Here is a 13,308-nt window from a genome sequence, read left to right as displayed (position 1 = left end):
TTGGGAAAAAGGAAAATGAAAATCTGAGTGTGGTGGGTGGGGAGGAGAGAGAGAGAGAGCCAAAGAGAGAGAGAGAGAGAGAGAGAGAGAGAGAGATGGCGATTTGCATAACTAAAGTTATTCTCCACAAATAATATCTGACAGGGATGACGAAACGCTCAAGGATTTGCATATCGCTACTGATTGGTTGATTGTGGTCACGTGCGCGTCCAGCCAGCTGCATCCGCAAGCGCACATGTAAAACGGACCGTTCAGTCAGTCCTCCTCTGGTCCCGCTTCTGACCCCAAAAAGCGATGTTACTGTTACTGTCAGTCGTGCTCGGGTTTGAATGTAAATTAATATTTACAACCGCGTTTCTGTTCTTCCTCTTTTTCGCTTTTGCGGGGTTTTCTTGATCGCTATTATTTTCAGATCACGAATTCGATTCATGTCTTCTCTCCGTCCGCAGTACGGCTAGCGTGATCTCGATTGCATCTTTACTCGCTCCGTCCATCCGTCCTCTCTCCTACACACTCTATCTAACTCTCTCTATTCTCTCCATCAAACGCTCTTTTGTATACCCTCCGGTCTCTTCCTCTCTTTTCTCTCTTGTTAACTCGTCCAGCCCTATTTTTTGGCATCTTGTTATTCTACCTTTATCTACTTTCTCAATATTCCCTTCGATTCTCTCTGTCTGTCCCCCTCTCTTTTAACCTCCATCCGTACACATCTGCTCTCTCCTGTATCTCTCCATGTTACATTTTCCCATTCCTCTCCCTGTTTGTGGTCTTTAGAGTCTCACTACCCGCTCTGCTACACTCTCTCTCACACTGACGCTCTCTCTGCCTCTCTAACTCTCTCCTCCCCCTCTCTTCCCTTCCCGTTCACTCGCCCCCCTCTGCTTCTTTCGGTAGATCTGCATTCTATCTTTCACCGTTTTCCAGACTCTCCTTCCTTGCTGACAGTCTGCACCTGCCCCTTTCCTTTCCAGGTGTCGGCTCGGTGACCGTTGACCAGAGCCCGGCGGCCGTGTCGGGACGGCCCGGGGAAGAGATCGAGCTGAGTTGCACCGTGGACAGCAGCGACGACAGGATGTACTGGTACAGACAGCAGGCCGGCAGGGAGCTCCATATCCTGTTTTACTCCCTGAACAGCAAGCACGTCGACCCGAAGGTCTCGGTGAACGGGTTCACCTCGCAGAGAGTGAGCGGCAATCAGTTCCATCTGAAGTCCACCCTCCAGCGGGTGAACCAGTCGGCCGTCTACTTCTGCGCCTGGAGTCTTCACAGTGACGCAAAGACCGGGCGTCGCTCTACAAAAACACTCGGCGTTCAACCCAGTCAAATTTCCCAGCTGGGCTGCAGGTGCCTCGGCTGTCAATCGGGGGCGGTATTTCTGAGCGTTTTGCCGCGAGCAGTTAAATTAGTTTCTGTTTTCACATCTGCCAACACAAATAAAACAAACAGTCTTTCATATGTTTCATAGAGATTAAACCGTACTCTCTCTAAAACAAGGTAGAGTAAGTTGAAACGATAACGGAATGCAGACTAAAGTATTGTAATTACGGAAGGAGCGCAGTGCAGGCGGGCCAGGGTCACTGTGAGGTCAAGCGTCCATCTGATGGATCAATAGTTTGATAACGTCGGGGTTGAGGCTGTCCTGCGCCTGCTGGGAGCTGCTTTCAGTCTTCTGCGTCTTCAGACCGATGGGAAAGGGAGGATGTGTGAGCGTGTGGTGTGGGTGGGGTCTTACATCTCCTAGTTCCGTCACCACGCCGCCCCCACCCGCCAAGCTCGTTAAAGTCGCTTCTCTGCCCTGGTAGTTTTCTGAAGGTAGCTTTCCATCTTCCAGTGTTGGATTTGTCATCACTTCCCTGAATGAACATCCTCCATTCTCTACGATCCTTCGCTCCCTTACTCCCAGATGTTTTAACCCATTTCTCGCTGACTTACTCTCTGTTCTTTCTGGTTGTCCCACTCAGCAATCGGTCGCTCTGTCAGTCAGTCCGGTCTTCCTAACCACCTAACTATCTGCCTGTGCGCCCTGATATTCCCTTTTAAGCAGCACATAGAACATACTGGCGGAACTGATCAGGTTATGCAGCATCTATGGGAATGGGTAATCCGTCGACTTCTCCGGCCGACACCACTCTTCAGTGAAAGGGAAAAGACGCCAAAATTCAAAAGGTGTCTGGAGGGTTCGGAGGATAGCTAGAGGTGATAGGTGAAGCCAGGTGGGACGAATGATAAAGGGATACAGGGGAATAAATCTGATAGGAGAGGAGAGTGGACCATATCGGAAAGGAGAGGAGGGGAGGCCCAGGATGAGGTGATGGCAGCTGAGAAGCGGTAAGATGCGAGACAGGGTCTTCAATATAAAGGCACTCAGGTGTTGGAGGCAGGACAGATCCACTGAAATTACAATATGGAGGAATTTCCTGTTGCAGACTCTCTCCACGTCTGATCTCCTGATATGCTGTGGCTCACAGAACTCCAGTTTCCTCCTCCTGTGGTCAATCATCTCCTCATTGGCTTTGATGACATTGAGTGAGGTGTTTGTGTTGGGGCACCATTCAAACGGATTTCCAATGGCCATCAAAATGCTGATTCATTACCACCTCTGATTGGGCCAACGTCAGTGATGTCATCAGCAAATTATAATATGTCTTTAGTACACAAAGCAAGTAGAACAAGCAGCCAAGCGCGAAGACGTCAGTTGCCAGGTGTCAACAGGCGACGCATACCCTCCGCTACTGACGACAGCCAACCCCACAAACACTGTAAGGTTTTTGTTCGGCGTCTCCGTCTCTCTGAGTCGCCGTGATATCTCCAGGCGCAGAAATACACGGCCGACGAATTTGCCTGGAGGCTGGAGGACTTCAAATAGAACTTGCTGCTACTCGGTCTCTCCGCCGTGAAGCCGACCACTGGGGCCACGGACTGCACGGAGTCGGCTATGCTGGAGGAGAAAATGGCCTGGGGTCCGTTTCCCCAGTATTGTCTGTACCAGAGGAGATAATCACCGCCGCTGCTGCTACCCTCTATCGTGCATTCCAGCACCAGGGCCTCGCCGGGACGGGCGGAAAATGCCGCGGTCTGGTGGATCGTCACGGCGTTGGCATCTGGAAAAGAGACGGGAAGGGGAAGAGTGTGAATAAACGCGGTTCATGGAGTAATTGCGACGTTGAGGTGGGGACGAAGTTGAATGGAAGGATAAGAAGAGATAGATGGAAGGGCGTCACCGAGACGTCATCTGATAAAAGAGCAGAACGGGGTGAATAAACATGGATACCGGGGGCAACTGAGAATGAAGCGAAAAAGTAGATTCAAGGCTGGGGGAAATTGAATTGTGGACACAGTTGGAATGGAGCGAAGAACAATCCATTTCGATGGGTTAGATCGCGAGGCAAATGAGAAAAGAAAGCGAGAATAATAGATAAATATTTGGCACATTTCACTCACAGTGGAAGGAGAGGATCAGTTGCAGCAACAGAAACATGTTTTTTGGGCGGTTCTTTTCTCAGTGATGGAAGAGATGTGTCCAGCAGCAATGACGCTACTGACTTCAATTTCACTCTGAACTTACGAGTCTCTGTGAAATAATGCTTCATGCGCATTTTGGATTGGCCACGCCTCCTTCCTCTCTGATCCAATCGGAGTGGTGATGTGTGTTAATTCCACCGCCGATTCCCCGCCCCTGATATCCTTCCAAACTCCTCTCTCTGTCTCTTACAATCGGGTTTGTCCTCATTTTCTTGAACGCGGGCTCTCTGAGATATCAGTCCTGCCACTCCTTGATTGCTTTTTACACTTGTAAATTGATGTACTCCCTCCCCTACTGGACATTCCTCCCCATATATGTGACATACCGCTTTTGTCTGCTTGTCTATCTCTATGTTGGCCCGTCTGCCTTTCCGTCCATCCTTTAATCGATCCAACTATCTGTCTTGCAGAATAACTGTCCGTATAATTGTCTGTTTGACTGACTGTCTATCTGCCCAATGTCGTCTGAGATGTCCCTAATTACCCGTCTCAAATCAGACTGAATGGCGACCGAAGAAAACTCGCTTCCTGCCCTGTTCCTTCTTGCTGTTCCTCATGCCCGCCGCTTCCTTGACATACACACTCTCCCCAACTGTTTATTCACCTCTTTCTCTCTGCATCCGTCCATCTGTTTGTCTCTGAGACTCTGATCTCGGTAACTGACTGACCATGAAGAGTAGCGGTGCGCATGAAGAAAGGAGATGGGACTGAATACTGGGGCCGACCACAGCGCCCTGATCTCCGCGGATACCCCTGAGATCCGTCATTCCACAGTTGACCTGCAGATGGCGCAGCGAAACCAGCTGTCGACTGGCGGGTCACGGCATCGTCGTTTCCGATTTGTGTGCTGAGGGTGGAATGATCGGCTGTCGCCGGGCGACGCGTTTCCCCTTCAAACGACGACAGGCCGTTTGGGGAAGTGGGGAAGGAAGGTGAACAGAAGGCATCGGAAAAGCGCGGTGGGGTGAATCAACTTGGACCTGGGGCAGTGGAGGAGAATGAGACAATGAGAGCGATTGAAGAGTGGGGACTTCTAACGGAGAGAGATAAAGAAGGAGAATGAATAGTGTTGAATAGGAATTGCGGTCTAAGTTGGAGTAAGAATGACACTAGTTAGTATACACGGGTTAGATCACTCAGGGAAATGGGCGACGAAAGAGAGAAAACTAAAATAAATATTTGCAAGTTTCACTCACGCTGAATGGAGAGGATCAGTTGCAGGAACAGCAACATGTTGGTGGGGCGTTTCTTCTCTCAGTAATGGCAGAGGTGAGAATTGCAGCGGTGAATTTTTTGCCTTTCATTTCGCTCCTTACGTATCTCTGTGAGATAGGCAGTTAGGATAGGCCACGCCCACATCCACTCTGCCCAATCGGAAAGCAGACCTGTATCAATCGCACCGCCGAATCCCCGCACCTCCCCCACCACCCCCCTCCCCCAAGCTCGTTGCAGTCGCTCCTCTATCCTGGTAGATTTCTGTACTTCTATCTCCTCTCCGTGATGTATTCTCATGCATGTAATAAGACTCGTTATCGGAGCACCCCAGTAACATCGTGAGAAACTGCTGTGCCTTCGAACCCCCGTTCTACCTCTCACGCTCTCCATTCTCCATCTGCCTCTCCGTCTCTCTCTCGCTCTCTCTCTCTCTCTCTCTCTCTCTCTCTCTCTCTCCGTTTCTCTCTCTCTCTCTATGCCCCCCCCCCAACCCCGACAGGCTTTCCTCGCCTTCCTCCTCCCCTTTCCTTCCTTATAACATGGCATTCTCTCTATCTCCCCCCTCCCCCGTTTCCTTCTCTCCCTTCTCTTTCTCTCTCTCTCCATCTCACTCTCTCTCCCCCCTCTCTCGCCCTCTCTCTCTCACCAATCTCTATCTCTTCCTCCCTGTTTCCCTCTCTCCACCCCCTCTCTTTCCACACACTCCTGGAGAAATCAGCAGGCCAGTCAGCAGCTATAGAAATGAATGAAGAGTCCATTTTTCGGGACGACATTAAAAGATTCGGCAGAGAGGGCGAGAAAAAGGAGGGAAACCGAGACTGAGCGTAGACGATTTGGGGAATAAGAATCAGAGAGTCGCAATGGACAGAACAGTGAGAGACAGAAGGTATTGAGGAAAGGGGGAATGATGAAGAGGCGTAGACGTGTAGAGATGTGAGAGAGCTGAGAGAAGAACTGGAGGGAGAATGAATAAGACTTCGGGGAAGAGTGTGAAGAGAGATAGAGGGAGGAGAGCAAGTCAGGAGGAGTGAGTGCAGATAGGGAGAGGAATGAGATACATGGGGGTAGACTTGCAGTGCAGGGGACAGAAAGAAGGAAGAGAGGAGAAATTAGGGCGCCAACGTAGCCTAACGCTGACAGCACCAGCGACGCGGGTTCTATTTCCTACGCTGTTCGTGCTGAGTTTGTGGGATTTTCCCGTCACGGTGCAGCTTTCCCTGCGGTGCTCCGGTTTCCTCCCAAATGCCAAAGACCTGCGGTTTACTAGATGGCTTCGCCTTGTCCGACTCAGCGACCACTCCCTCTGTCAGTCAGTCCAGTCCGTCTGACTTTCTACCCATCTGCCCGTGTGCGCAGATATCTATTTTTAGACAACACACATAAAACGCTGGAGGTCAGACATCTTCTGCGGAAATGAATGAACAGTCCATATTTCGGACCGGGATAAAAGTTGGGCAGAGGGTTAAGCCAGGTGTATATGAAAGACGAAGGTCTGGCGTGATTGCATTTGATAGGAGAGCAGAGTGGACCATAGTGGACAGGGTAGGAGGAAGGCATTTCGAGAGCAGTGAAAGGAAGGTGAGAAGAGGTGAAAGGTCAGAGTGGAGGTCAGAGCAGGTTGGGTGGAAGGAGTAATCGATATTCATGCGTTCTGGTTGCAGGCTACACGGCCGAAATAAAAGTTATTGCTCCTCCAGCCTGAGGCTGCCCGCATCCTGGCACGTACTGTCGACCATCCGGGCCGAACACTTCTTCAGGTCTGGAGGGGAAGTTGGATGATGCCAGAATAAAAAGATGGGGGAGGGGGGAAGTAGAAGGAGGATAGCAAGAGGGTGATGGGTGAAGCCGGGTGGATAAGAGGATATGGGGCTGGAGAGGAAGATAGGAGAGGAGAGCCGACCATAAGACAAAGAGGACGAGGAGGCAACCATGGGAGAGGTGATCAGCAGCTGAAAGGCCAACAGAGTATTTTTTCTAATGGCAGGTTAGAACAAATAAAATGATTTATGGAAATAACTCTGTAAGCTAATGTTTTACAGAGGAAAACAAGAAGACTAGTAGAATAGAGGATACAGGGGGAGCCTAATGGAAAGAAAATTGTGGGATTGACTTAACTGCAGAAAAGTCGGATGATTCCTGTAATTATATTAAACAGTGATAACTTTGTACTTATACATATCATTAATACGTCAGAAATATTGATAAATAGATACTCTAGAGAATGTAAAAGCTTCAATTACTTGCTGTCAGACAGACCATCACTGCCTTTGCCAAGCAGAAACCGGATTCTCTCGTAGAAGAGTCTTGGAGGATGGAACAGGAAGGGCAATTGACTTTGCTGAATCAGATCAAGTGGGTCAGGTAATCCTTCGCAGAGCTGTCCAGTGTAACAAATGCTTCGTCTGCAACAGCCTGCGTCCATGCAGTCTGGTAAACCATCGAGAAAGAAACAGAAGTGAAATATGAGGGACTGGTCAGTAACAGACAGAACAATAAAGCTTCATTGGTACAATTCAGAGAACTGTATATCTGGTCGCAGGACAGATCTGCACAGATGATAATACTGAGCGATTTACTATCTGCAGGTCCTCTCCACCACTGATCTCCTGATGATCTCTGGCTCATGGAACTCCACTTTCCACAGCCCTGTAGTCAATAATCACCTCTCTGATTATGATTACATTGGGTGAGATGTTGTTGTGCTGGGACCATTCAGACGGTGTCCAATCGCCGTCCTGTACGCTGATTCGGGCCAACCTGCGATACGGCCAACGTCAGCGGTGTCATCAGCCGATTTAAATACGGCATTGGAATTGCACTGGAGTTTCACTGTCATTATATAAAAAGCAAAGAGGGAAGACAGGCTTCCAGACAAACTGCGTGTTGCTGCGGCTCTGCTGATGGTGATTCTGGAGTAAACGTGGCGAATCGGAACTGACTGGTGTCTACGAGTGAGTAATTCAATCATTCAATTGCGCAATCAGCTCTTGAGGCTAAGGGAATGAGGCTTGTTGCTTATTTTTGAGGGGATGATGGTATTGAATAGAGAGCTCTAGCGAGAGAAGCGCATCTTGACGTGAGCATCTGCCCTGTCCAGATGTTCCAGAGTTGAGGGAGGAGCCAATAAAATGACGTCAGCTGTAGACCTGGTCCAAGGGCAGACAAGCTGGAGTGGAGATAAATCGTTCATGTATTTCATCACCAACCCCTCAAAGCGCTTCATCCCGATGGACGTGCGACCTGCTGGACGACAGTCATCGAGGCAGGTTATCAGTTCTTCTCGGGTGCCCGTAAAATTAAAACCTATTCGGAGCAAATGGGTTTCGCAGACTGCCGACTCGAGGGCTCAGAGATATCGGTGATCTCTCCAGTAAACAGGCTCAGGTACAAATTCTCCTCTCGGCCCGCAAGTCGGACTGGGCAAGTTCCTGTGTTCGATAGGCTTCTGTTGCTAATTCCATCTCTGTGTGACACTGAATGGGACGCTGTTTTAGGATTGGGGGAGGACAAAGTGTGAATATCTTGTTATAGTGGTTTATTCGGCTGTCTGTGACTCTGAAGTGACAGGGAAATGTAAATCTACGGCGAGAGGATGGAATTAACAGCTGCAATTTCGTGGCACTCGGTGCCCCATTCCGACTCCGGACATTACCTCGATGCTTTGTCTCAATATTATTTTCCCATTGGCTACGTGGCGCCAAGCGCGGTGACGTCAGTAGTCAGGTGTCGACCTGTGACGTATACCCTCCGCAGCTGACGACAGCCAAACCCACTCACACTGTGAGGTTTTTGTTCGGCGTCTCCGTCTCTCTGAGGCGCCGTGATATTTCCAGGCGCAGAAATACACGGCCGACGAATTCGCCTGGAGGCCAGAGGACTTCAGATAGAACTTGTTGCTCTTCGGTCTCTCTGCAGTGAAGCCGTCCACTCCGTCCGGCGGTTGCACGTATTTGGCCATGCTGGAGGTGAAAAGGGCCTGCGGTCCGTTTCCCCGGTATTGTCTGTACCAGAGGAGAGTATCATCACTGCCGCTGCTGCTACCCTCTATCGTGCATTCCAGCACCACGGCCTCTCCGGGACGTCCGGAAAATGCCGGGATCTGGTGGATCGTCACCGCGTTGGCATCTGGAAAAGAGACGGAAAGGGGAAGAGTGTGAATAAACGCGGTTCATGTCGTAATTGCGACGTTGGGGTGGGGACGAAGCTGAATGGAAGGATAAGAAGAGATCGATGGAAGGACGTCACCGAGACGTCATCTGATAAGAGAGCGGAACGGGGTGAATAAACATGGATACCGGGCAATTGAGAGCGAAGGAATAAGGTAGATTCAAGGCTGGGGGAAATTGAATTGTGGACACAGTTGGAATGGAACGAAGAACAATCCATTTCGATGGGTTAGATCGTGAGGCAAATGAGAAAAGAAAGCGAGAATAATAGATAAATATTTGGCACATTTCACTCACATTGGAAGGAGAGGATCAGTTGCAGCAACAGCAACATGTTCGTTGAGCGGTTCTTTTCTCAGTGATGGAAGAGAGGTGTCGAGCAGCAAAGACGCTACTGCCTTCAATTTCACTCTGAACTTACGAGTCTCTGCGAAATAATGCTTCATGCGCATTTTGGATTGGCCACGCCTCCTTCCTCTCTGATCCAATCGGAGTGGTGATGTGTGTTAATTCCACCGCCGATTCCCCGCCCCTGATATCCTCCTCTCTCTGTCTCTTACAATCGGGTTTGTCCTCACTTCCTTGAACGCGGGCTCTCTGATATATCAGTCCTGCCACTCCTTGATTGCCTTTTACACTTGCAAATTGATGTACTCCCTCCCCTACTGGACATTCCTCCCCATATATGTGACATACCGCTTTTGTCTGCTTGTCTATCTCTATGTTGGCCCGTCTGCCTTTCCGTCCATCCTTTAATCGATCCAACTATCTGTCTGTCAGAACAACTCTCCGTCTGATGGTCTGTTTGACTGACTGTCTATCTGTCCACTTTGGTGTGACATGTCCCTAATTACCTGTCTCAGATCGGACTGAATGGCGACCGAAAAAACTATCTTTCTGCCCTGTTTCTTCTTGCTGTTCCTCATGCCCGCCGCTTCCTTGACATACACACACTCCCCGACTGCTTATTCACCTTTTTCTCACTGCATCCCTCCATCTGTTCGTCTCTGAGACTCTCATGTCGGAATCTGACCGACCATGAAGAGTAGCGGTGCGCACGAAGAAAGAAGGTGGGACTGAATACTGGGGCCGACCACAGGGCGCTGATCTCCGCGGATACCCCTGAGAGCCGTCATTCATCAACTGACCTGCAGATGGCGCACCGAAATCAGCTGTCGACTGGCGGGTCACAGCATCTTCGTTATAATTTGTGTGCTGGAGGAGGAATGATCTGCTGGTGAAAAGGAACGGTGTGAGGAACAGGGACAAATATGAAGGGGGAGTGGAGGAAGAAGACAGCGTATGCGAGAACTACTGTTCCTCTGTAGCCATAGAGTTGTAAATCGACATCCCTCCGAGCGATAATATTCCCCAGCATTCATATAATTTCTCCTACCATTATAAACTGACATAGATCTGCGCCTCGATATACCCCCTCTCTCCAATACTAACATGTCTGCTCTTCTTGTTCACTGAGCCCCCGCCACCACCCCCCCGCACTGTGTCTGGACACTTTCCAACCTTCATAGCGCGAGTCCTAACTTTACAACCAGAGGACCCTCTGTCACCTGACTCTCCCCACCATTTATGGTGTGTCCATGGTCCTTCTACACCGTGGTTCCTCTGTCTCTCGACACTTCACACCGTTCACGGTGTGTGTCTTACGCTTGTACACCAAGGTCCCTCTGCTCCCTCAGCACGGCCCGTCATAATATGTGTCCTTTTCTCATACCCCCCAGTCCCACTGTCCATCGATGCACCCAACATTCTCTGGCGTGCGCTGCACATTTGGACGCCGAGAGGTGTCTTTTCATTGACCCTCCCCGCCCTTCTCCTTATGTCTCTAACTCTCGTACACAGAGGGCTCGGGTACTTATCGAGAAAATCTGTGTGTTTCTCATTCTGCTCCGCCGCCTGTCTGTTTGCTCATCTCGGAAACTGACACAGACTCAGCGACACAGCCGTAGCTACAAACAAATACAGAGAAATAACTATATAGAGATAAAGACAGAGGGCCAAGGGGCGGGGTGGGAGGGGATAGAGAGTGCAAAGGTCAACTCTGAACCGTTATAGTTGAAGAGCCTCTGTCTTCACTGGCAAATCATACCCACTCTCCGCAAATTGAATGATCTGCTGAGGGCCCCCTGAGCTCTGGCACCATCGCCGACTGTGGGGTATAAAACATTAGAAGGCCGGATATGAGGCACCGGCGGCAAGTGGAACGGCAGAGATCGGGACGCGGGACTGTGACGTCATCGGTAGCGCCACGGCCCTGCGCCTGATCTTTCCGTTTCTCTCGCCGCACCGCTCGGTTTCACTGTGACCCTGACAGATCAGACAGGTCGTGGCCTCGGATGCACGGAGAGAAGTGAGGAGCAGGTGAGGGAGGAAAGTGAGGACGGAGTTCAATAGAGGATGATTGAAAGGAGAGTGAGGGTAGAGAGAAAGGAAGAGATAAAGATGGAAGTCAGAAAGGCAGAAACCAGGTGTGCAGAGGAAACAGATAGAGAGGAGCTGCGTGTGGGTGCTCGAGGGTCGGCAGATAAACTGACAGAGGATGAGTGGATGAATGAGAGGGAGAGCTTGAGAGAGACAGAGAGAAAGGGAGAGAGAATTTTGCATTGCAGAAAACCACAAATTACTTTTTACCGAATCGGATGTTGACAGCCAAACTCGGTTCGTCGTATATCGTTCAGGAAGTTAGGAAGGTCAAAGGAACTGGTGGTTTTCGGTCTCCGGAAAGTCTCAAAAAGCTGAGAGATTTCAAGTAGATAGATAGACAGGCAGACAGACAGATAGACAGATAAGTAGATAGATTGGGAAAAAGGAAAATGAAAATCTGAGTGTGGTGGGTGGGGAGGAGAGAGAGAGAGAGCCAAAGAGAGAGAGAGAGAGAGAGAGAGAGAGAGAGATGGCGATTTGCATAACTAAAGTTATTCTCCACAAATAATATCTGACAGGGATGACGAAACGCTCAAGGATTTGCATATCGCTACTGATTGGTTGATTGTAGTCACGTGCGCGTCCAGCCAGCTGCATCCGCAAGCGCACATGTAAAACGGACCGTTCAGTCAGTCCTCCTCTGGTCCCGCTTCTGACCCCAAAAAGCGATGTTACTGTTACTGTCAGTCGTGCTCGGGTTTGAATGTAAATTAATATTTACAACCGCGTTTCTGTTCTTCCTCTTTTTCGCTTTTGCGGGGTTTTCTTGATCGCTATTATTTTCAGATCACGAATTCGATTCATGTCTTCTCTCCGTCCGCAGTACGGCTAGCGTGATCTCGATTGCATCTTTACTCGCTCCGTCCATCCGTCCTCTCTCCTACACACTCTATCTAACTCTCTCTATTCTCTCCATCAAACGCTCTTTTGTATACCCTCCGGTCTCTTCCTCTCTTTTCTCTCTTGTTAACTCGTCCAGCCCTATTTTTTGGCATCTTGTTATTCTACCTTTATCTACTTTCTCAATATTCCCTTCGATTCTCTCTGTCTGTCCCCCTCTCTTTTAACCTCCATCCGTACACATCTGCTCTCTCCTGTATCTCTCCATGTTACATTTTCCCATTCCTCTCCCTGTTTGTGGTCTTTAGAGTCTCACTACCCGCTCTGCTACACTCTCTCTCACACTGACGCTCTCTCTGCCTCTCTAACTCTCTCCTCCCCCTCTCTTCCCTTCCCGTTCACTCGCCCCCCTCTGCTTCTTTCGGTAGATCTGCATTCTATCTTTCACCGTTTTCCAGACTCTCCTTCCTTGCTGACAGTCTGCACCTGCCCCTTTCCTTTCCAGGTGTCGGCTCGGTGACCGTTGACCAGAGCCCGGCGGCCGTGTCGGGACGGCCCGGGGAAGAGATCGAGCTGAGTTGCACCGTGGACAGCAGCGACGACAGGATGTACTGGTACAGACAGCAGGCCGGCAGGGAGCTCCATATCCTGTTTTACTCCCTGAACAGCAAGCACGTCGACCCGAAGGTCTCGGTGAACGGGTTCACCTCGCAGAGAGTGAGCGGCAATCAGTTCCATCTGAAGTCCACCCTCCAGCGGGTGAACCAGTCGGCCGTCTACTTCTGCGCCTGGAGTCTTCACAGTGACGCAAAGACCGGGCGTCGCTCTACAAAAACACTCGGCGTTCAACCCAGTCAAATTTCCCAGCTGGGCTGCAGGTGCCTCGGCTGTCAATCGGGGGCGGTATTTCTGAGCGTTTTGCCGCGAGCAGTTAAATTAGTTTCTGTTTTCACATCTGCCAACACAAATAAAACAAACAGTCTTTCATATGTTTCATAGAGATTAAACCGTACTCTCTCTAAAACAAGGTAGAGTAAGTTGAAACGATAACGGAATGCAGACTAAAGTATTGTAATTACGGAAGGAGCGCAGTGCAGGCGGGCCAGGGTCACTGTGAGGTCAA

At 49.9% G+C, this 13,308-nt stretch overlaps 1 protein-coding gene and 3 gene segments (V, D, J or C); 2 read left to right on the top strand and 2 right to left on the bottom strand.

Annotated features, from left to right (window-relative positions):
* Positions 1-246: 246 nt before the first annotated feature.
* LOC140208095 (T cell receptor beta variable 30-like) lies at positions 247-1,465 on the top strand. The segment is given in 2 exon segments: positions 247-331; positions 972-1,465. Coding segments are annotated over 2 exon segments (531 nt in total).
* Positions 1,466-2,691: 1,226 nt separating this feature from the next.
* On the bottom strand, positions 2,692-3,522 carry LOC140208093 (T cell receptor beta variable 30-like). The segment is given in 2 exon segments: positions 2,692-3,101; positions 3,442-3,522. Coding segments are annotated over 2 exon segments (447 nt in total).
* A 4,267-nt stretch (positions 3,523-7,789) lies between these two features.
* Positions 7,790-9,301, bottom strand: LOC140208092 (uncharacterized). The gene is made up of 3 exons (XM_072276599.1): positions 9,201-9,301; positions 8,515-8,862; positions 7,790-8,040 (listed from the first exon to the last, which is right to left on the bottom strand). The coding sequence occupies exons 1-3, from the start codon at positions 9,235-9,237 to the stop codon at positions 7,790-7,792; spliced, it is 636 nt and encodes a 211-aa protein (XP_072132700.1). The 5' UTR covers positions 9,238-9,301.
* Positions 9,302-11,962: 2,661 nt separating this feature from the next.
* Positions 11,963-13,184, top strand: LOC140208091 (T cell receptor beta variable 30-like). The segment is given in 2 exon segments: positions 11,963-12,050; positions 12,691-13,184. Coding segments are annotated over 2 exon segments (531 nt in total).
* The last annotated feature ends 124 nt before the right edge of the window (positions 13,185-13,308 follow it).

The sequence above is a fragment of the Mobula birostris genome, chromosome 13 (assembly GCF_030028105.1).
Source record: "Mobula birostris isolate sMobBir1 chromosome 13, sMobBir1.hap1, whole genome shotgun sequence".
In the NCBI taxonomy this organism is placed as follows: Eukaryota; Metazoa; Chordata; class Chondrichthyes; order Myliobatiformes; family Myliobatidae; genus Mobula; species Mobula birostris.
The sequence above is the reverse complement of the archived record's forward strand: the minus strand, read 5'-3'. Positions and strand labels throughout refer to the sequence as shown.

Bases quoted from the DNA above. Each gene is read 5' to 3' on its own strand.
- LOC140208092 (XM_072276599.1), bottom strand. From the start codon at position 9,237: ATGTTGCTGTTGCTGCAACTGATCCTCTCCTTCCAAT. The intron at 8,863-9,200 runs GTGAGTGAAATG...TCTCTTTTCCAG, and splicing joins ACTGATCCTCTCCTTCCAAT to ATGCCAACGCGGTGACGATC. The intron at 8,041-8,514 runs GTGAGTGGGTTT...TGCTCCGAATAG, and splicing joins CCGAACAAAAACCTCACAGT to GTTTTAATTTTACGGGCACC.